General features: G+C 46.0%; 1 protein-coding gene across 1 annotated transcript in view; it reads right to left on the bottom strand.

The window, feature by feature from the left end:
- The window catches only part of LOC101275616 (uncharacterized), a 253,173-nt gene that overhangs the window by 10,510 nt on the left and 217,886 nt on the right, over positions 1–24,777 (bottom strand). The window contains 1 exon segment of the mRNA XM_004276883.3: positions 10,358–10,497. Within this exon segment, the coding sequence (XP_004276931.2) occupies positions 10,358–10,497 (140 nt within the window).

Genomic DNA, 24,777 nt, shown 5'->3' with positions numbered 1-24,777 from the left:
GGTTCCTCCCTCCCGCATGATCAGAAATCGCATTAGGAGGGACGCTCCCCTCCCAGGCAGCCCTTGTGCTCAGAGCTCCGTTTTGCACTGGGCTGACTCCTCCCTGCTCATGTAATGTGGGCTGAGTGTCTACTCCGTGAATGACGAGTGGCTCTGTGAGCTTCGGGCAGCCCACCTCCTGAGCAGTGGGCTGGGGGCTGCCCAGGAGGTGAGGGTCGTGCCCCTCGCTACTGGGACCAGGTGTCGGCTCTGACTGTCACAGACCTGAGCTGGCTCTTTGGCTAAACAGTCAAGGCCTTGGGGCATCACCAGACACGGCCTCTGTGCTGTTTCCTCCTCTGAGCTGCTGCCCAGCGGGGGGTCACTTGTCTCCATGGCACCCCAAAGGGACAGGGTGAGAAGCAGGGGGTGCTTGGGTACTGGAGCGCACTCAGGCTGGGCCCTTCCTCCAGGGTAGGGCCTGAGAAAGCACGCTCACAAACCACCATGAGGTTCTTCATGTTTTCTTGGGTTTAAACCTGCTCCAAACCCCAGTGAAACCACTCTTCAGAATAATCCACAGCTTATGTGTACACCCATCCTCACAGCAGCAGCTGTTCAAGGGCTGCAGATTCCCGTGGCCCACCCAGGGACCCTGGGCAGACAGCACTGGGCTAATCCTGGGGGCTGCAGGCCTCCTCAAGAAACCACTGTACTCATCCCAGCTAAGAAGACCTACTACAGGCTTGTCCTCTTCTGCAGGGAGAAACCTCCGGGCTGCAGTGCGGCCAGGATGAGACTAGAGGATTCAGTGAGGCCACGTGAGAAGAGCTGGCCAGCTGCAGCCCGGGAGCAGGCATCAGGCTGGGCGGCCCACAGCCGGCACACGGGCACAAGCAGGCTGCCATCCAGCCCTCAGAGGATCTGGCCCTAGACCAAGAGGAAGTAGAGTGGCTCAAAGGTGGTGCAGTTGAGCCAATGAGGACGTGGCTGCAGGTGAACATTCCCGTACAGGGACAGTGACCAAGGGTGACTTGGCCCATCAGGATGGAGACTATTTGGGAAGGCCTGTACGTTCTGAGTGATGAGTTACGGAGACTGGGGAGGGTTCACCCCTGGAGCTGCTTTCGTAACCTGAGGTTTGAATCTGGCAGGGAACAAAACTTCTGGTTTATTAAGCTTTGTAGTTTTGATCCTGGGGAAGTGGGTGTTCTGAGACTCCCTGTTCCGGCACGCACCTGCCAGTGCACATTCACAGGCTGGCTAATGGGATGCTACACTCTGATCTCTTGAGAACAATCTGCTAGATCGCAGGCGGATGCCGTCCATCCTCAGGTCACACAAGCTGCACGCGCTAGTCTCCAGGACAGCGTGGAGGTAGTCCCCACTGCTAGAGCCCAGGCAGGGAGGAAGCACTGCAGACACACCCCACACAGCCCAGCTTCTGACCAGTTCCCGTCCCAGGTTAGTCCCACATGATATTAATCAGGTCAGGCATCTCCCCCTGTCCCCACCTTCCCTCAAATGAGCCCTGAGCAAAATCCCCGCTCGCATGGCCCAGTGCCTCCTGCCTGCTCCCGCTTTATTCCGCCAGCCTTTGCGGAGAGGTGCGGGTCCTCCGCAGGTGGTCTCCTGCTCAGCTTTGGGAAGGGCTCCATGGGGCAAAGAGGCAGGCTTCCTTACGCCTTTATGGACAAGCCACCATACCCATCCTGACCCGTCACCTAGAAGCCCTTGATGGCAGGGGGTAGGGTAGGGTGACCTTTGTCACTTCCTTGTCCCAGCGACTTGCTGGGCACAGGGGACTTGATAGACACACAGCCATGAGCAACTCCCCTGATATCCCCGTGCCTCGGTCCCCATCAGAACCCAGAGTAACAGTGTGCTCTACCTGGGTCACTAGTCTCCCGTGTAGCTCCACAAATAGGAGGTGCTCAGACAAGGCACAGCTATGACATTAACCATTTATGTGACGTCACTAAGACAAGATGCAGCTCCAAGAGGTCAGAGACACGTTCTACTTTCAGGACAGCCTGGAGTCTGCCAGGGCCAGTGCTGGGTGGGCTTCTGGACAGAGGCCCTTCCTGGCACTCTGTCTGAGGTGCAGCTGCACTGAAGCCAAAACTCAGGCTGGGCAGGCCCAGGGGCGAGGGTTCCGGGCTCCCTCCTGGCCTGGCAGTGGGGAGCATACGCTGGCTCTGAGGTGTGGGGTGTTTATGTGGAGGCAGGTGGGGGACTGTCCCGGACGGCGGGGGGCAATTTCAGGACGAAGACAAGCCAGGGACAGGGTGCTGGATCCCCTTTTGTGCCTCTGAGAGTTTGACAGGGCTGGGAAAGCCAGGCTCTGCCTCAAAGCGCCCCCACCCTCCCCACCCTGCCCCACCTCCCAGCTGTCTCACACATGCACGCTGGTGGAGGAGTCCATGCCGACAGTCTGGGAACACAACGCAGATCCCACGGGCCCCCGCACACGCAGCCCAGGGGTGCCCACCTGCAAGGGTCAGGGTGGGGGGCGGCCTGCCTGCAGTGGGGGGCACGCTGACTGAGACCACTTATCTAACACCTAAAGTGGGAAAAGCAACTGCAGGCAACATAAGCAGAGGAGCCCACTCATCCTCAGACATCTCTCAACCCGCACAGAAAGGCATGTCCAGATCCGCTCACACGGTGGTCACATGTGCGAGGTTCCCTGACAACCAGACAGCTGCGGCCACAGCGGCATCTGCACCCTCAGTCTCTCACACACACACACACACACACACACACACACACACACACACGAGAGAGACATTAAGGACCCCATGGCACATGTGTCACCGCGCCCCTAAGTCACCCACCCGGCCGTGCCCTGGGGAACGCGCACACAGACGGGCCCCAGCGCACGGGTTTGAGGTGTAGGCCTCCCCTCGTGGGGCGGTGCAGGGCTCTCGGGGCCCCGCCTCGGGCAGCTGGGGGCTGGGGCGGCCACAGCCGGAGCCGGGCGGCAGGAAAGACGCGCAGCGGCGGAGGGGGCCCACGCCGGCGCCACTCACCCCGGCGGTCAGCGGAAGGCCAGCAGGAATATCAGCACGACATTGATGAGCACGAGCAGCGCCAGCACGGCGAAGACCACCACGCGCTGGGCGCCGGGGGGCAGGTTGCAGCGCAGGAGGGCGCGCAGGACGCTCCCGGGCGGCGCTGGGCGGCGCCGGGACTGCGGGGCCCTGGCCATGGCGCCCAGCCTCCCGGCTCCGCGCGCCCGGGGATCCCGCCGCGACAGGGCGGCCGCGGGGCTGCCGGAGCGCCCAGAGCGGGGGCGGAGCCGCCGCGCTCCCCGGGCCGGGGCTTCTCCCTCGCCGCGCGCGCCGCGTCCCCCACGACCCGGCCCAGCGACCCGGCCGCCGGCGGAGGCGGGGCTGGGGGCGGGGCCGGGCCGGGCGGCTCCCGCGTGCGCCGCGTTCGGCCCGGGGCGCCTCCACCCGAGGGGTCTCCGCGGTCCTGGCTCCGCGCGGGCCGGGCGCATAGATGACCACGGTGGCGCTTAGGGTGCCGGGGGCCAGGGGTTCTGAGTCCTAACACCAAGGGCTGCCCTTGGCCCCGACAGCACAGATGAGTAAATGTGGCTCTGAAAGGTCTATTTGCTCTGTCATAAACTCGTCCAGGAATTTGAACTCTGGACAGACGGGTGGATCCGTGTTGAGATGCTCCAGAAAGGCCCTGACTCAGAACCTCTCCTACTGACCTTGCCCATCAGAGCGGCATTTTGTTCCTATGGGAAAGCCGCTGGCTTCTTCAGCCGCTAACCCTCCCTCCCCAGTTTCACTGAGGTATGATTGACAAAAATTGTATATATTTAAGGCGTACGACTTGATATACACTGTAAAATGACCACCACAATCAAGCCACTGTGGTGGCTGGATTACCATTTCCATCTCCTCACAGAGTTACCGTTTTGTCTGTGTGGTGAGAACACTTTAAGAACTAACCACTCAGCAAATTTTAAGTACAATACAGTACTGTTAACAATACTCACCATCCTGTACATGAGATCCCCAGAACTTATTCATCTTGTGTAATTAAAACTTTGTACTCTTTGACCAACATCTTCCCATTTCTCTCTCCCCCAGCCCCTGGCAGCCAGTCTACTTTCAGATTCTGTGAGTTTGACTTTTAGATTACACATATAAGCGCAATCATGCAGTCTTTGTCTTTCTGTGTCACTTAGCATAATGTCCTCTAGGTTCATCCACCTCGTTGCAAAGGGCAGGATTTCCTTCTTTTTTAAGGCTGAATAATATATATACCACATTTTCCTTCATCCATTCATCCGCTGACGGACACTTAGGTGTTTCCATATCTTGACTATTGTGAATAATGCTGCAGTGAACATGGGAGTGCAAATATCTCTTCAAGATCCTGATTTCATTTCCTTTGGATATACATCCAGAAATGGGATTGCTGGAGTGTATAATAGTTCTATTTTAAACTTTCTGAGGAACGTCCACACTGTTGTCCAAAGTGGTTGCACCAGTTTACATTCCCAGCAACGGTGTGTAAGGGTTTCTTTTCCCACATCCTCAAGAGCACTTATCTTTTGTCTTTTTAATAATAGCCATTGTAAGGTGTGAGGTAATGTCTCATTATGGTTTTGGTTTGCCTTTCCCTGATATTTGAATGTCCAGTAATGTTGGGCATTTTCTTTTAAGAGATGTCTATTCAGGTCTCTTTGCCCATTTTTTAATTGGGTTATTACTATTATTATTTCTGGTTTGTTTTTTGGGTTCTTTTTTTTTTTTTCTATTGAGTTGTGAGTGCCTTAGAGATTTCGGATATTAACCCTTTATCAGATATACGGTTTGCAAATATATTTTCCCACCCCATAGGTTGCCTTTTCACTCTGTTGATGGTTTCTTTTACTGTGCAAAGCTTTTTAGTTTGATGCAATCCCACTTGTCTATTTTTGCTTTTGCTGCCTGTGCTTTTCAAATGTGTCATATACAAAAATCATGGCCCAGAACAATGCCAAGAAGCTTTTTCCCCTGTTTTCTTCTAGTAGGTTAATGGTTTCAGGTCTTACATTTGAGTCTTTAATCCCATTTTGAGTTGATTTTTGAGGGTCCAATTTCATTCTTCTGCACGTGGTTCAGCAGCTTTTGAAAAAAACCCTATGTCAGGTACCCGGGGGTTTCTACTGCCTCCCAGACAGAGCTTGCAACCTTAACCTTGCAGGGCTCAGAGCTCATGTGCAAGCCTGTCATTCCATCCACAGTGAGGAGCTCTGTCACGGTCACCGAGCCCCTCTGATGGGTCAGGAGGCAGCAGCTGAGGGGGCCGAGGAGACTGAAAAGCAGCTCAGAAGTGGGCAGAGGTTTCCAGGCTCCATGCTCAGCTCTGAGGCTCCTGGGGCAGGAGAAGCCCATGGAGGGATTACGTGCAGAGGCTGGGTGTTCCCTTGTGGGTGGCTGTATGTTCAGGTTCCCTGTGTGTGTGCCAGCTCTACATGCATGTGAGTGAGTAGAGACAATGGTACCTGTGGACGTCACCATCCTGCTGAAGAGTGCAAGTGGACGCCGGGATGTATGTGCGCAGGTGGGTACCTGTGTGTGTGGCAGAGGAGGGTTGGGATGTGTCCAGAGAGGCTGTCTGCCCCCCTCAGATCGGAAGGTTCAACTGGGCCTATCTGTCTAGTTGGGGGAAAGAGTCTTCTTTTTCTGCCCAGTTCTTCAAATAACTGGCTCAAGATTTTCTCCCTTCAAGCTCTCACAAGGATTGTGGGGACTCCCTATTGCCCCAAATCCCAGCACTGGTAAGACTGTGTGACGCCTCTGGTGGGGTGTGGCTCGGACCCCTGACTTGAGTCATTGTGCCCCTGTGGTCGCAGAGCCATCGGACACCCAGGAAGGCGGGCACGGTGGGCTGTGTGACCTCAGGCCACCAGTCAGGGTGGTTCCAGGAAGCCACTGGTCAGCGCAGCACTGAGCGCTGTGGGTCTGCAGGACCTTCCTGCTGCTGCCTGGCCTCGGGGGCGAGCTTCAGGACTTCAGCCACGGCTCAGCTCTGGGATGACGCTTGTGTCCCCTGTGCAGCTGAGCAGCCTGGGAGACGTTAAGTGGCAGAAGAATCTTGAACCTGGGCCGGGATGGAGGACTGAGAGGTGGCTTCTGCCCCACCCCGGGGCACCCAGCCTTCAGATCCCGGTGATCTGGGTGTACGGCAGGGAAGATAGTAGCAACAGTATTTGTGTGTGTATTTCATGACCAAAAACAAAGCCAAAAAAGCTTGAAAACAAAGGCGTAGGCCCTTGAAAGATTCAGGCTGAGAGGATCCAAGCCAGGGAGGAGTAGAAGAGGCAGCAGGGCCTGGCCTGCCAGGCTAGCTGGGTGAGTGTGTAGGTCTGGGAGGGGCAGGACTGCCGTGGAGGGGGGTGACCTAGGTGTCTGGGACATGGCTTCAGGAGGGTGAGGGCAGAGGAAGGCTGCTCTGGGCTGCTGGCCATGGGCACTTGCAGGCCTGGCGCTGGGGCCTCGAGCTGCTCCTGCCCCGTCTCTCGGAGACCTACATCCGTTTGTCACCCAGCTCAGGGCGCGCGTTAGGGGTCTGGAGCCCTGACCAGTACTGGGCTCCTCCCTGGGGCCGGGGAGGGGGTGCAAGAGCTAAGTCAGGTGTGGGGACAGATAGCCAGGGTCACAGGCACCAGGGAAGGCAGAAACTCCTGGATGGAGAGTCAGACTGCCTCCAGGAAGGGGTGGTCGCAAGCCAGCCTCGCATCCTGCGGTGTTCTGTAAATGCTCCACCAAGAAGTGCTGCGAGTAGGTGGATGGCCAGACTGTCTTCTGTCCTTGGTGACCCCACGGCCTGGGGGGCCGGGCCAGTCCGGCTTCCCACCTGCTGTGCTGGCCGAGTTACCGGCAAAGCTCCTTTTACGCTTGAAGCCCCAGGTTGGAGGACAAGCTTTATGTCTGTCTGCCCTCTAGTCTGGGTGTCATCTTCTCTCTGCAGGATGATCCAGGAGCTGCCCTCAGCGGCCCCTTGCCCTCCTGGAGCAGGTCTACACACAGGTGTTTGGAGGGGAGCTGGACATTCGAAGGCCCTCAGCTCCGTGCAGCAAGTGGGCAGAGCTGAGGGGAAGCCCAGCTCCACACACGTGCCGTCCTCCAGCACAGCTTGGCCTGGCCCGGAGGGGAGACTGCAATCTGCAGGGCGGTGGCTGAGCACCAGGAGACCCCAGGCCTCCTGGCTGGGGGCCGGTCCCATCTCACAACTTTGGGTGGGGAGGTTAAAAAGAAACAAGAACAATGTCTTCCAAAGACACTGCCTACTTTCAGCCCTCAACTCTTCAGAAAAAAAATCCCTGGGCTAAGAATGTCCTCAGGCCTGACCTCAGGGGTGACGCCAGCTCAGCAGAGCATGGCCGGAGCTGTGGGAGGCAGGGAGAGGGTGGGAGGGGGGTGAGGAATTGGGCAGACAGGCCCAGGCCTGGGCCTGGGTCACGGGCATCTGGCGGGGACAATACTGAAAGGAGAGGGGACACTTCTGGGCGCTGACGTTAACTCATGCTGCAGGAACTGGACAGTCACAAGGCACGAGGCACAAGTTAGGGGCAAGGGATACAGGATGAACAAGACATCTCCTTCCATTGCGGCACATGCAGACGAGGCCAGGTGCCCACACACAGACATGCAGTGCCTGCCGTCACCCCGGCGGTCAGCTCCCGGAAGGCAGGACGTTGTCCTCTGCACAGCTCTGTCCCAGACCTGAGACACTGCCTGACACACACTAAACACTCAGTAAATGTGTGTCACATGCATGCAAAACACACGCGCACACCTCACACTTAGATCTTCACGTGGTCACACACACACGCTCCTCATGTACCCAGGACACAAAAGGGCTTCGCTGCCCCCCCTGCATCGCCTGCTCTTCAGGCCAGCTGGTTTCGGTTGCCTCCTGCTTAGGAAATTGAAGAGCGATCCCTCCTTAGGTCACCAGGAACTAGACAGTGTCCCAATTTAGAACATGACGCCAACGTATTCTTAGAAAATACAAGTGCACGTGTGAGTTTAGAGCAAGCCAGATGCTATTTAGTGTGGACTTCTCTCTGACACGTGTTGCTTCTATTATCTCCAAGCCTGAAACCCACACTGACCACCAGTAAGCCTTCTTGCCTCACACGCAAGAGCTGTGCGTGCCAGAGGGGCCGGGGATGCAGAGCAGGACGTGCTGATTCCGCAAGGCTGGGGGAACCAGCCTGTCATCGGAGAATCACCTCTTATGTCTCTTTGGAGTTCCTGATAAGGTGAATCTATTTAATGCTGCCCAGGAATCGTAACGAATACAGCCTTTCCCGGTTACCCAGTACACCTGGGCACGGTGACTCTCCTACATGCCAGTGGGGCCCAGGGGCCTTATTCACCCCACACAGAGGAAACAGAGGCCCGAGACGGGAATGACCTGCAGCAGGTCCTCCACTAGCCAGCAGCCCAGCCCCTGCCCCATGTCAGCCTTGTATCACTGGAGGGGCTCTGCTGCCTGGCCCAGCCGTCCTCCTCCGTGGCATGCTGCATCCTCACCCCACCCTGGGTGCTCACCCAGGGTCCAGGGAAGACCAGCACCCTGGGAGCGCTGAGGGCTCTAAACACAGGTACAACACCACCACGCTGTCCACTCAGTAACCTCAAATACCACGCAGGACCTTTGAACCAAACAGGGAACAAATTCTCTAAGCAGCTAAAATAGGTCCTATACAATTCATGGTCTAAATTGCCTTCATTGCCCTTGGCCAGAGCCTACTTGTTCTTCTAGAGCACTCCTGGCTCTTGGCTTTCGTCATCCAAAGACCTTAGAATGGACACATTTTTAAGGGCCAAAAAGGCACCTCCCCACCAGCAGCATGATGTGATGGACCAGATTCCACCACTAGGTAGGAGATGAACAGCTATAAAAAGTAGACACGAGAGCTCTAACAACGCAGCACTGATGGCCAATCAGATAACCCCACACAGAAAGCTTTATGTTACTATTCCTTCCTCATTACCATCTGCGTCATTGGAGGTTGACCGCCCACTGCGTGCCACGTTACTTGCGTTTGTTTGTCCTCCTGTAACTGTACGGTCATCCTATTTTACAGCTCAGCACTCAGAGGACTACCTGCTCAGCTCTCCACACCTGGTCGCTGGCAGGGAGGAGCTCCCATCCAGGTGTGAGAGACTCTCCCCCTGCCCCACATGGCCTCCAACCATGGCTGGGCCCCAAGACTGAGGGCGGCTGAATCTTCAAGAAAATGCAAACCATTCTCTGTGAATTCTACTAAGATGATATCATTTTGGAGCCCCTTCCATTCAAAATAGTTTATGAGAAGCACTTAAAGAAAGGCTTCATATATTGGAAAAACCAACTTATTTGGATGCTTATTCCTTATGCATCATGGATTTTGATGAAATCATTATTTAATGGCTACTTTAAATCATCGTTCAGAGCCGGGCCTGTGGGAAGCGCTGGTGCACTGGTGACTGTCAGGTAGGTAGTGAGGACACCACACTCCCGAAGGGCTCCAGAAATGTCAGAAGCTAACTGTTTGTACACTGATCTCCTCGTGAGGGGAAAATCTTCTGCAAGATCGTGGGTGGTCTGATTCGTTTTAGTGAAGCAGAAATACATTTATATCATGGCCAAGAGGAGAATGTGGTGCTGTTATGGACATGTGCTTGTGCCAGTTACCTACCACATTATGTTCAACAGCCGTCTCCAAATTAAGTGAAAAAGAAGATGGGGAGAAAATAGAAGTATGAGTGAGAAAAACAGAGGAGCGTCCAGGTCTCGAAATTTCTCCTTCCTTGGAGAATACAAAAGGAGGACTTGGCATGGGGACCAGTTTTGCCTACATAAAGTTTCGTACTGATTTCTTCTGCTTAGGTAGGAACAGTAAAAAGTGGTAACATATACTACACAGTTGTCATGGCAACAGCAATACTCTTTAAGCTCTTGGAGTCAATAGGGAAGAAATCACGTGCCTTGCCCAGGTCCTGCCCAGGCAACTAGTTGAGAGGTCAGGGGCTAAGCCCTGGCCTCCTTCCTGCCAAGCAGAGCTTCTTCCATCCAGGACAGTGTTACAGGAGTTACATCACAGGTCCTGGGTACCACACCTGCTATTTTGGTTTCCTTCTAGGCCCCTTGAGGGCAGAGGGGAGGGTCCTGGATTTGACAAGCTCTGCTCATGGACACCACATTCTAAAGTGAGAGCCACAGGCTGAACCTGTGTGGAGTGCACGCCGGTGCCACTGTCATCTGCTTGGAACACAGACTGTGGACATCCAGGCCTGCATGAACGTGCTGAAGTCGCCCCGATGGCCAGGTCGTGCGTTCCAGCCCCATCCCTTCACCCATGCAGCCCTGACCCTACCTCGTTGATGGCCAGCTGCTCGCCGCCCCCTCCAGGGTGGCTGTAGTGGTGGCTGGAGCTGTGCACGTCCTCGTACAGGTCCTCCTCACTGCCTGCCTCATCCGCACGGAGCGCCGTGTCCAGAGCTCCATCAGGGAGGGCTGGAAGGAGAGAGAGAGCAACTGCTAAAGGGCAGCAAGGGAGGGGACATGCGGAGAAGGAGACGAGCCTTTCCGGGATAAACGCTCCTTCTGTAAGAGGAGGGAGAGGGTCTGGGAGCCAGGTTCTCACACCATTCTTGTTGCAAAAACACAGTCTGGTTGAAAAAGTGCACTGGTCGACTTTCACACATCACTGTAAATCACCTACCATTCGGTCCCCACCAGCTCAGTAAACAAGGACACACAACTATGTGCCGTGGCATGACACTCGAGTCCCCTCCCGTTGATTTCAATTCAAAACCACTTACCAGTGTGTCAGGTATACATAGTATACTTTACCATACCTCATACATGGCATAAGGCCCTTAAAAATGCTAACAACTTCTTATTAAACATATATGTATATATCTCCAAAGAAATATACAGTATATACATGCAAATATTGTTTGAAAATTAATAAAATGAACACCTGTGGCACTTATCATCATGTTTTAGAAAATTCCAGAATCTTAGAATTCAACCTCCTGTATATCCTACTCCAATCCCATTCCCCTCTCTTTCCTTTAGCGATATCCAATATTTCAAGCTTTCTATAAATTATACAGGCTGTCTTTGTTTTAGCATTTATTTCTGTTGAGTTTTGCATGGTTTGACCTCATATAAATGGAACCATCCAGTAACTTTTCTTCTCTGACTGGCTTTTTTACTCAACAGCTCATGTAGTTGTGATGATTCAGTCTCCCTGACGCACAGTCTTGCATTTTGTGAGTACTTGCAGCTTTGCAGGTGCACTGCACTGCTGCAGAACATCGGGTGTTTCCCATGCTCTTGCTGGTACAAATGATGGTGCTGCAGACACATCCACGTACCGCCTGGGCATAGATCGCAGACTTTCTCCCAGAGTTTCCCAACCTCTTTTTCATTATTACCCCCGCCCAAAGAGCCTTTTATACATTGTTTTCCTATTGACCCCAATGAAATTTTAATACCACGAATATACTATATATTTTAAAGTCCTGTTGCTCTTTGGAGGATCACAAACCATTGTAATAGCTAAGATTTTCGCCCTCTTGGATGAAACTGTTACCCGTGGAGTGAATTCATGCTGCTGGGTATAGACACCTAGGTATGGCATCCCTGGGTCCTGGGTATGCCAAACTGTCCCCTAAGCTATCCTATCAACTTAGACGTCAGACAGTGTGTAGGAATGTTTCCAACTCTACATCCCCCCAACTCTTGGGATGGGCATTGTCAGTTTCATTTTTGACAGGCTGATAGGTATGAAATGGGATCTTAGTGTAGTTTTAATTTAAAACTCCTGCTTACTAATGTGTTGAACATCTTATCTTCTATGTTTATGGATTATCTGTATTTCCTTTAATGTGAAGTGTCTATTGAGTGTTTATTTTTAATATAATCATTAATGTAAAAATATATTTCTATGTATGTATAGTTTATATACATACACTTTCCCCCTCTATTCTGGATACCCATCTGTGCCACCAGTGTAATCTCCCTGTTTGTGGCATGTCTTGTCTCTTTAGAAAAATTTCTTTTAAATTTTATTTTTGGCTGCGTTGTTTGGGTCTTTGTTGCTGTGTGCGGGCTTTCTCTAGTTGCAGCGAGCAGGGGCTACTCTTCATTGCAGTGCGTGGTCTTCTCATTGCAGTGACTTCTCTTGTTGCAGAGCACGGGCTCTAGGTGCACGAGCTTCAGCAGTTGTGGCCCACGGGCTCTAGAGCGCAGGCTCAGTAGTTGTGGCGCACAGGATAAGTTGTTCCGCAGCATGTGGGATCTCCCTGGACCAGGGATCAAACCCGTGTCCCCTGCATTGGCAGGCGGATTCTTTAACCACTGTGCCACCAGGGAAGTCCCAAGATGAGGACTCTTTTCTAAAAAAGTGTAACCATAGCACATATCTAAAACAGACTATAGTCTATTGAAAGTTGTCTGTCATACCTTTTCCTCTAAGGCATTAAAAAATCTTTTTATTTTGAAATAACTATACAGTATAGGGTGTTCTGACTCTACTGCAGAGAGGTCCTGTGTCCCCTTCACCTAGTTTTCCCCAATGATTATATTTCATATGACTCCAGAAAACTGCCCTTGGTACAAGACATGTAAATGGTTCTATGTCATTTTATCACCTGTGTAGATTTGTGTAACCTCCACGGCAATCAGTATGTAAGCTTTTGAGGTTGACTTTTTTCACTCAGGCAAATGCCCTTGAGATCCATCCAAGTGGTTGCTTGTATTTTTACTTCATTCCTTTTTATTGCTTAGTAGTATTCCATGTAATAAATGTGCACATTTTTTTAAACATTCACCCATTGAAGGACATCCGGGTGGTTTCCAATTTTAGGCTGTCACAAATAAAGCTACGAGGAACTTTTATGCACAGTTTTTTGGGTGGACATAAGTTTTCATTTCTCTGGGATAAATGTGATTGCCCAGGAGTGCAACTGCTGAGTCATATGACAGTTGAATGTTTAGTTTTTTAAGGAACTGCCAAACTGTTTTCCAGAGTGGATGTGCCATTTCACATTCGCACCACAATGTATGAAAGATTCAGTTTCTCAGCATCCTTACCAGCATCTGGTATTGTCGCTATTTTATACTTTAGACATTCTGATAGGTGTATAATAATATTGCATCTTGGTCTTAATTTGCATTTCCCAAAAGGCAGGTGCTGTGGAACATCTTTTCATGTGCCTATTTGCCATTCATATATCTTCTCTGGTGAGATATGTCTTCATGTTTTTTGCCAATTTTCTATTTCTATTGTTTATTGTTTTAATGTTGAGATTTGAAAGTTCCGTATATATTCTAGATATGAGTCCTCTGTCAGATACGTGGTGAAAGTTCTGTGTATATTCTAGATGTGAGTCCTTTGTCAGATATGTGGTTTGCATGTATTGTCTCTCAGTCTGTTGCTTATCTTTTCATCCTCTTAACAAGGATTTCACAGAGCAAAATTTTAAATTTTGATGAAGTTCAATTTATCAAATTTTCCTTTTATGGGTGATGCTTTTGGAGTCACATCTAAGAACTCTTCACCAAATCTTAGTTCCAAAAGATTTTCATTTTTTTCCTCTAAAACCTTTATAGTTTTACCTTTTACACTTAAACCTATGATTCATTTTGAGTTTTTTTGTATAAAATGTGAGATTTAGGTCAAGGTTCATTTTTATTGCCTATGGATGTCCAGTTGTTCCAGCACTATTTCTAAAACAAAACTTTCCTCTACTGAATTACTTCTGTACTTTTGTCAAATATCAGTTAGCCAAGTGGGGACATTACTATCAATTTTACAGAAATAAAAAGAATTATAAGAAAATACTAACAACTGAACTGTTATACACCAAAAATTAGATAAACTATATGAGTAAATTCTTAGAAAAACACATGTACTAAAACTGACTCAAGAAGAAATAGAAAATCTGAATAGACCTATAACTACCAGGGAAATTGAATCACAAACTTCCCAACAGAGAAAAGCCCAAGATTTGATGGCTTCACTAGTGAATTCTACCAAACATTTAAATAACAATTAACATTAATCTTTCTCACACCTTCCAAAATACTGAAGAGGAAGAAATACTTCCTAACTCATTAAAGCCAGACAAAACACTATTAAAAAAAGAAAACTGAAGACAAATATCTTCCATAAATATACATGCAAAAATTCTAAACAGAGGATTAGTATACCAGTAAACTACTAGTAAAGTGAATTCAACAGCATATTAAAAGGATTATATATCTTGACTGATTAGGATTTATTTCTGAAATACAAGAATGGTTCAACATATGAAAATCATTCAATGTAATATACAACAGTAATAGAACGAAGGGAAAAAACCCTACATGATCATCTCAGTTGATGCAGAGAGAGCATTGACAAAATTCGACACTATTTCATGATAAAAACACACAGACTAGGAATAGAAGGGAATGTCCCCAATATGATAAAGGCCATATATGAAAAACTCACAGCTAACATCATACTTAATGATGAGAAACTGAAAGCTTTTTCCTTGAGATTAGGGAAAAGACAAGGATGCCTGCTTTCACCGCTTCTATTCAACACAGTATTGGAAGTTCTGGCCAATTAGGCAAGAAAAAGAAATAAGAGTCATCCAACTTGGAAAGGAAAAAGTAAAATTATTTCTGTTTGTAGATGACACAATCTTACATGTAGAAAACTCTGAAGATCCACAATAGATTGTCAGAGTTTATAAATAAATCCAGCAAAGTTGGGGGATATAAATCAACACAAAAAAATCAGTTTTATTTCTATATACTTGCAATGAACAATTTGAAAACAGAAAAATTTTATATTCCATTACAGTAGCATTGAAAATAATAAAATACTTAGGAATAACTTTAATCAAGGAGGCAAAATATTTGTACACTGAAAATTCCAACATTGCTGAAAGATATAAAAAGAAAACCTAAATAAATGGAAAGACATCCCATGTTCATGGGTTAATAGATTTAATATTGTTGAGATGACAATAATACTCAAAGCAATCTACAGATTCAATGCAATCCCTATCAAAATCCCAATGGCATTTTTACAGAAATAGAAAAACTTATTCTAAAATTCATATGGAGTCTCATGGAACCCTGAATATTCAAAATTATCATGAAAAAACTAAGCTGGAGGGTTCACATTACCTGACTTCAAAACTTGCCACAAAACCACAGTTATCAAAACAGTGTGATACTGGCACAAGGACAGACATATATTCTATTGGTCTAATCGAATAAAATAGAGACCCCAGAAATAAACCCTCACATAAATGGTCAGTTGATTTTTGACAAAGGTGCCAAGATAGTCAGTGGGGGAAAAGACAGTCTTTTCAATAAATAGTGTTGGGAAACTGAATATCCACATGCAAAATAATGAAGTTAGGTCCTTACCTAATGCCGTATACAAAAATTAACTCAGAATGGATCAAAGACCTAAACGTAAGAGCTAAAACTGTAAGACTCTTTGAAGAAAACAGGGGAAAGGTTTTATGACATTGGATGTGGAAATTATTTCTTGTGTATGACACCACAAGCACAGGCAACAAAAGAAAAAAAAATAGCTAAACTGGACTACGTCAAAATCTTAAAGTTTTGTGCATCATAGGATACTTTCAAGAAAATGAGAAGGCAGCCCACTGAATGGGAGAAAATATTTGCAAATCATATATCCGATAAGGGACTAATATCTAGAAATACATAAAGAACTCCTACAATTCAAGAACAACAGCAACTACAACAAACTCATTAAAAAACGGGCAAATGTCTTGGGTAGACATTTCTTCAGAAAAGATATACAAGGCAGCTGCTGTGGAAAAGAGTTTGGCAGGTCCTCAAAAAGCAAAACATAGAATTACCATATGATCTAGCAATTACACTTCTAGGTATGTACCCAAAAGAATTGAAATCAGGGACTCAAACAGATATTAGTACACCAATGTTCATGGCAGCATTACTCGTAATAGCCAAAAGGTGGAAATAACCCAAATGTCCATCAAACAGATAAATGGAAAAACAAAATGAAATATTATTCAGTCATAAAAAGGAATGATGTTCTGATACACACTATAACATGGATGAACCTTGAAAATACTATGCTAAGTGAAATGAGGCAGACACTGAAGGACACATATTGTATGATCCCATTTATATAAGGTACCTAGAATAGGCAAATTCTTAGGGACAGAAAATAGATTAGTGGTTACCAGGGGCTGTAGGGAGAGGGGAACAGGGAGTTATTGCTTAATGATTACAGAGTGAGGAGAGGGGAACAGGGAGTTATTGCTTAATGGAACAGGGAGTGATGAAAAAATTTGGCCATATATAGTGGTGATGGTTGCATACCTTGTGAAAATAATGCCACTGAATTATACATATAAAATGGCAAATTTTAAAACACATTTTATCACAATTTTAAAAATTAATAACATACAAAACAATTTGCATTTTGTACTTTACATGGGTGAGTTGTATGGTATGTGGTTTATATCTCAAAAAAGCTGTTTTAAAAATTGTTCGGTTATACTTGTTTGGCACTATTTCTTTATTCTCTATTTTGATCCATTAATTTACTTGTTTGTTCTTCTACAATATCACACAATCTTGTTTTCTATGGTTGTATAATAATTCTTGAAATTTGGTGGAGTGGTTCCTCTTTATTCCTCTTTTTTAGAACTATTTTAGCTATTCTTGTTCCTTTGCCTTTCTCTATAAACATTAGAATAATCTTGTCTATAGTTACAAAAAAATCTTGCTGGGATTTTGGTAGAAATTGTGTCAAACCCATGTATTGATTTGGAGGTAACTGACATCTTTACTCTGTTGCGTCCTCCAATCTGTGGAATATCTCTCCATACTTAGATCTCTGATTTCTTTCAGTGCTGCATTATTTTAAAGCAAATCCCAGAATCCTATAATTTAATCTGTAAATAATATATAGTATATGTCTTAAGAGATACAGAGTCTGTCTCTCTGCCACACCTTCTTCTAGGAGAATTTAAAAATCAATCATCTCTTTGAGGGAATAAAACAGATTCTTTGTAAGAGTTTCTACTTTTCTTGGCTCTCTCTTAGCCAGTCCCAGTTGAGGTCTCAGCAGCTCACAAAATGGTTGCTTATCTAGCAAACCTGCAGCCTGGGAGGAAAGGAAAGCAAGTTTCAACATGAGTCTGCCAATATTTTTATCATCATCTAATATCTAGCTTCCAGCACAGGGTCTGGGACAGAGGAGGTGTTTGCGTAAATGAAGGAAGTAGGAGACCGTTCACAGGAGAGTGAGTGGAGGTGGCAGTGGGAGGACCACCCCAGGACTGCAGTCAGGACACCCAGGCCCAGTGCTGGTCTGCAAACGGCCAGGGGGCAGAGCTAGTCATCTGTCCTTCGAGATGCGCTCAAACTCCTTTCATATAAGCAAGGCCCTTGGAAGGTTCACATGCCGTTAACGTACATGAAAGCATTAAAGGGTGTGGTTCTGTGCTCCGCAAGCATCTTTGGGTGAATAAATGACACGGCCGGGTCAACACAAAATCAGTCTTGATTTTGGATATTTAATTTTTATGTAGGAAGACAAGCCAGCTGTCTGATCCATTATGAGATTCTAATAATTTAGAACTTTTAGACAGCAACACAGCTAAGAATTCTGGATTCTAGACAAAAGATTGGCAAGGGCCCCTTTACCTCTGATGAACAGCACCCAAACAATCTTCTGTCTCCACTTAAAAGGAAAAGCAGTGGTTCTTCCAGTGAGGAGAGAATGCCGCAGGGGAGTCTACTCTGTGCTGCCCTAGAGCCCTGGAGAAGAGTGGTTCTCAAAGTGGGTCCCTAGACCAGCAGTATCCCTTGGGAACTTGTCAGAGACGCAGTTTCTTGCCCCTCCCCAGACCTGCTGAATCAGAAACTCCGGGGTGGGCCCAGCAGGCTGTGTGACTTCAGGTGACCTGGTGCAGAGCTCAAAGCCTGAGACCCACTGTTCACAGTCAAGAGCCCTTAACAAAGTGGTTTGCTAACTCCCAGGAGATTCTGCTCCAGCACAGTCAGGGCAGACGGTCTTTTGGGGCTGCCGCAGGCCCCTTTAGGAAACTCTAAAGAGCCTGGCATGCAGTCTCGAGTTGAAACAGGAATGCCAGAACGTTGGGGTGCCTGGGGAGGTGTCGGCAGCTCTGGCTGCTCCCCCAGCACCCACTGGCCAGGGGCTTCCATTTAGCACATCTGTGCACTTGTTTGTTCCTTTCTGAATTCACTGAAAAGTGTTCAGTGCCTATTGTGTTTGTGCCACTAGACACACACGGGCTTCTGAGGACACAGTGTGAATAAGACAGACACCCCCCTGCTCCCGTGGAGATCAGAGTCCGGCAGGAATAGGGGTAAACAGTGATGAAGCGGCGAGCACAGGAGCCCCTGCCCAAGGGTGTGAGGTCTTGGCCACCCTGAGCTGGGGGTGACCTGGGGGGGAGGGGAGTACTGCGGAAGGGTGAAGAGTGTTCCAGGCAATGGAGACAGCATCAGGCCCCAGACGCAAGTGGGATGTTGTTCAAGGACACGGAAGAGTCCCAGAGATCCAGGAATAGAGAAGGGGGAAGGGACAGCAGGGGTGAGGTCTGACAGCCCTTCCTAGGAAGGACAGTTGGTGCAGGGAGTGTTGTCCTAGGCAGCCCCGTGCTGAGTCACCAGAGTAAATGCTCAGGCCTCAGCCTCACGGGCTTCTCACTACATCCTAATGACACGAACAAAGAAGGCTAAACTGTGTGCCCCATTCTGTAGGTGGGGGAGCTGGGGCCCAGAGAGCTAAAGTTCCTTTCCCCAAATCACCCAGATCTCTGGGCTGTTTTCACCAGACTGAGTCTGTTTAAATTCTCTTCTCTCCTGTATGAAGGGTTCCTGCTGATGGTGAGTCAGACGAGGGTGGTACAGTCTGTGTTTGCTGCTGGGGGAGCAGGCAGCCCAGGCACCGCCTCCCAGCTGGACCAGACACAAGAGCCGCTTCTCGCACTGCGCTGACATTCTGGTCTGGGAGCAGCAGCGCTGGCCCAGGGTGGAGAGGGAGTGGGCCCCCAGGGCCCCCCATGCCAGGCTGTCCTCCCCACGCGACTGCTCTCTCCTCATGTGCCCTTGTCTGCTCTGCTGCCTCTGCTCAGCTGTTGTCGTCTGCCTTCCACTCTAAATCCTGTCCAGCTTTCAGGTTAAACAAAAAAAGTTTGTTACTGTTGTTGTTGTTTTAATCGACTTTACTTTTTATTTTTTTCACTTTTCTTTTTTTTGGCCCAGAGGCACTCGGGATCTTAGTTCCCCAACCAGGGATCGAACCTGGGCCCCCTGCAGTGGAAGCACGGAGTCCTAGCCACTGGACCTCCAGGGAATTCCCTAGACTTTACTTTTTAGAACTGTTTTAGATTTATAGAATAATTGGGCAGACAGTACAAAGAATTCCCATACACCCCACACCAGTTTCTCTTATTAAGATCTTACATTGACAGGGTACATTACTCAGAATTAATGGACCAATATTGATACATTATTATTCTTAATTAAAGTCCATACTTTTCTCAGTTTTTCCTTAATATCCTTTCTGCTCCAGGATCCCATATCACATTTAGTGATCTCCTCAGCTCAAGATTTTTGATTTAGGTCCCATGAAGCCTTGCTTTTGCGTGCTTCTGAATGCTTTTCCATTCAGCAAATAAAACTTCTATAGACATCTATAGCACCAAATCTGAATCCCCTCTGCACCTCAAGGCTTACTCAGGGTTTTCTCACAGGAAAGACTCTGACCTTCTTTCGTCCTCCCCAGCCTCCCTGTTCTCTTACTGCTGAGAGTAAAATAACCTTTACTGGGAATTTACAGTGTACCGCCTACTAACATATCAGATTCAAGCCTACTTGTGAAATAGGTATTATTAGACACATTACACAGATAAAGACTTGGGGCTCACAGAGGTTAAGACACTTGCTAAGGTCTCACAGGCAGCCAGCAGCAGAGGCAGGATTAAAACTTGCCCAGATGCCACACTCTTCCCTGCACCTCTCTAGGGCCTCTGAACTGTCTGGCCTCCATGAGCACACAAGCTGCTTGTTTCCCCATGGCCTTCCCTCCCATGAGAGAGAAGGCCATGGGGAAACATGTGCTGCATGTGGCTGTTTGCTGCCATGGTTCCCTATTATTCAAAGAATTAGGGACCTCCCTGGTGGTCCAGTAGTTAAAACACCGTGCTTCCACTGCAGGGGGTATGGGTTCGATCCCTGGTCAGGGAACTAAGATTCCACATGCTGCGCAGCGTGGCCAAAAAATAGGAAAAAGAAAAAAAAAAGAAACAAAGAATTAAGTTCCAGGGAAATCAGTCAAGTAGGCCTTCATGTATAAAAGATGCTTTCTGGTTATAATTATCAATACTTCAGAAAGCTATTACATTAAAAATATGTCATGTCATGCTTAGCAGTAAGTGAAACATGATTTTTGATACATGGCTCTTTTATGTTAGACAAATGTGAAGTGGAAAATTTAGGTAATAACTTTGATTTTTTAATTTAACATAATGAGCCCACAATATAATATTCTAGATCATAGACTTTTGTAATACAAAACCAAAGAAGGCAATGTTTTTACCAAATTACAAGTTTTGGTAAATCAATACAACATAATATAATGAAATTATGTCACATAATACTTTAATGAAAAAATTCATTTTCACCTCAGTACTGTGCAAGGCAATAAAATCATATCATGCATTACTTTATAATAATTTTCACTGCAAAAAATTAAACATCATGATTTTTCATGGTAGATTTAGCTGACCAGTTATTTTTAACAAATTAAGCTTTTAAAAGCTTTTTAAAAAATGATACAGCTTCCTACTTTTAGTGTGTAAGCTGCTTAAGTTAAATGCAACAGGACAATCTTATGTATCTAAAAGATGTCTCTGCCCAAACATTTAAAGAATTAATGCCAACCCTTCTCAAACTCTTCCAAAAAACTGAAGAAGGAACAGTTCCAATCTCACTGTATGAGTCCATAACTCTCCTGATACCAAAACCAGACAAAGACAACTTTTTCTGACAAGAAAACTACAGACCAATATCCCTGATGAACATTGATGCAAAAATCCTCAACAAAATACAACACATTAAAAGGATCATACACCATGACCAAGTAGGATTTATCCCTGGGATGCAAAGATGATTCAACGTGTGAGAATCAATTAATATGAAATAACACATTAACAGAATAAAGGATGAAAATCACATGATCATCTCAATAGATGAAGAAAAAGTTTTTGACAAAATTCAACATCCTTTTCATGATTAAAAAATCTCAACAAACAAGTAATAAAAGGAAAGTACCACAACATAATAAAGGCCATGTATGAAAATTCCACAGCTAACATCATACTCAATGGTGAAAAACTGAAAGCTTTTCCTCTAAGATCAGGAACAAGACAAGGATGCCCACTCCCACTACATCTATTGAGCACAGTATTGGAAATCCCAACCAAAGCAATAAGGGGAATAAAAGATGTCCAAACTGGGAAGGAAGTAAAATTGTCCCTGTTTGCAAATGACATGATCTCATATACAGAAAACTCTGAATATTCCATAAAAAAACTGTTAGAAGTAACAAATGAGTTCGGTAAAATTTCAGGATATGAAATCAATGTACAAAAATCAGTTGTGTTTCGATACTCTAACAAAGACTTTCTGAAAAGGAAATTAGGAAAGCAATCACATTTACAATAGCACCAAAAAAGAATAAAATACTTAGGAATAAGCTTAACTAAGGAGGTAAAAGACTTGCCTACAGAAAACTGCAAAATATTGAAGAGAGAAATAAAAGAAGACACAAATGGAAAGATATCTTGTGTTCATGGATTGGAAGATTTAATATTATTGAAATATCCATCCTACCCAAAGTGATCTACAGATTCAATGCAATCTCTATCAAAATCCATAAGGCATTTTGTTTTACAGAAATAAAAAAAAAAACTCTGCAATTCATATGGAAGCACAAAAGACCACAAATAGCCAAATTAGTCCTGAGAAAGGACAGACATCCTGATTTAAATATATTATGAAGTTATTCAAACAATACAGTACTGGCATAAAGACAGACATATAGACCAATGGAACAGAATAGAGAACCAAGAAATAAACCCACACGTATATGATCAGTTAACTTACAACAAAGCAGTCAAGAATATGCAATGGGGGAAAGATAGTCTCCTCAATAAATGGTATTGGGAAAACTAGATATCCACATAAAAACGAAGAATGAAATTGGACATTTATCTTATACCTTAAAACAAAAATCAACTCAAAATGTCTTAAATGTAAGACCTGAAACTTTAAAACTCCTAGAAGAAAACATAGGGGAAAAGCTTCATGATATTTGTCTTGGCAATGATTTCATGGATATGACACCAAAAGAACAGGCAACAAAACCAAAAATAAACACGTGGGACTACATCAAACTAAAAAGCTTTTGCACAGAAAAGAAACAATCAACAGGGTGAAAAGGTAATCTATAGAATGGGAGAAAATATTTGCAGGCCACATATCTGATAAGGGGTTAATCTCCAAAATATATAAGGAACTCCTACAACTCAATGCCAAAAACCCTAATAACTCAATTAAAAAATTGGCTAAGGACTTAAATAGGTATTTTTCAAAAAAAGATGTACAAATGGCCAACAGGTATATGAAAAAAATGCTCAAAGTCTCTAATCATCAGGGAAATGCAAATCAAAACCTCAATGAGATAGTACCTCACACCTGTCAGGATGGCTATAATAAAACAAAAAACCAAACAAACCCAAAAGAGGATGAGAGGAGAGGATGTGGAGAAATTGAAACTCCTGCACACTCTTGGTGGGAACGCAAAATGCTGTAGCTGCTATGGAAAACAGGATAGAGAGTCCTCAAAAAATTGAAAATAGAACTACCCTATGATCTGGTAACCCCACTTCTGAATATTTATCCAAAAGAATTGAAATCAGGATCTCAAAAAGGTATTAGCATTCCCATGTTCATAACAGCACTGTTCACAATAGCCAAGATGTGGAAACAACTTAAATGTCCAGCAGCAGATGAATGAATAAAGAAAGTGTGGTATATACATACAATGAAATACTATTCAATCTTAAAAACGAATGAAATTTTGCAATATGTAACAGCATGGGTGCGACTTGAGGTCATTATGCTAAGTGAAATAAGTCACTCACAGAAAGACAAATACTGCATAATTCCACTCATAAGAGGTATCTAAAATCAACTCATAGAATCAAAGAGTGGAATGTAGTTGCCAGTGACCAGGAGGAGGGGCAAATGGGAGTTACTAAAAAATGGGCATAAAGTTCCAGTTAAGCAAGATGAGTAAACTCTAGAGATCTGTGTACAGCATTGTATCTATAGTCAAAAATAATGTAATATACACTTAAAATTTTGTTAAGAGGGTATATCTCATGTTAAATGTTCTTAACCACAATAAAATAAAATTAAAAATAAAATTGTCTTTGCCTTATTGTGAGGTTGTCCTTAAATGAGGTAAGCATGTGAAGCTTTAATGTTTATTTTATGCAGGCTGAGCTTGCCAACACCAGTTTCAAGTTAAGTAACTTTTCAAATGTTGTTACATCTTCACATGCACAGTGGAACCCTAAATGTTAGCTGGTCTTTACAACTAACCTCATTCTTCTTGACCTTTCTGCTTGGAAGATCTGAACTTCTCTTCAGCTTATATCCAGTGTTCATGCAGCCTTTCTTTAGCGTGTTATTTAAAAAATCCTGCCTAAAAAAATCCTGCCTAATATGTAGTCACACCTTTTTTAAAAATTTTATTTATTTATTTGGCTGTGTTGGGTCTTAGTTGCAGCACATGGGATCTTTCATTGTGGCACAGGGGCTTCTCTTTAGTTGTGGTATGTGGGCTCCAGAGCACATAGGCTCAGTAGTTGTGGTGCGTGGGCTCTCTAGTTGTGGCACGCAGGCTCTAGAGTGCACGGGCTCAGTAGCTGTGGCGTGTGAGCTCTCTAGTTGTGGCGCACAGTCTCCAGAACGTGTGGGCTCAGTAGTTGCGGTGTGCAGGCTTGTTGCCCTGTGGCATGTGGGTTCTTAGTTCCCCAATCAGGGGTCATACCTGTGTCCCCTGCATTGGAAGGCAGATTCTTAACCACTGGACCACCAAAGAAGTCCCTGGCACATTTAAATAACAAATATAGATAAATATATTGCGAGACTGGAGAGACCTGAGGGAATTTGTGGTTTATACTAATCTTCGTGATCATTTCTCCATAAATGCTGCTGTGAGTGTCTTATGCTCCTTCCTTCAGAGGAGCAAAAATTCTTCAATTTTAGCATTTAATATTTGAAGATACTGTATTTGTCATAAGTCCCAAGTAATTGCTGAGGTAATTCCTTTCACAGTGTTTATGGTTTTTTGAGTCGGAATAGTTTTCCTGGATCTTGAAGATGTAGTATGTATATAAGCCTCTCATATTCTACATGTAAATGAAACATTGGTAGACTTCATTTCTACTGTTCTGTCCATAGAATCAACTGCAGAATGTTCTTGCAATATGTCTTGATTCATGCTGTATGAATATGTGATTTCGTAACAGAAGGCATTCCCCACTCTGTGCTCTGAAGCCTATGGCTGTATAACTGTCAGTGTGAGCTATCTGCGGTTGGCCACAACCCCTCTGGGTTCAGATTTGGGTATTTGGACATTTTGGTGCTGCAGTCATTGTAATGGCTTGCCTTAAGTGG

This window comes from Orcinus orca, chromosome 7, assembly GCF_937001465.1.
Source record: "Orcinus orca chromosome 7, mOrcOrc1.1, whole genome shotgun sequence".
Classification (NCBI taxonomy): domain Eukaryota; kingdom Metazoa; phylum Chordata; class Mammalia; order Artiodactyla; family Delphinidae; genus Orcinus; species Orcinus orca.
This window is presented reverse-complemented; position numbering and strand designations above follow the sequence as displayed.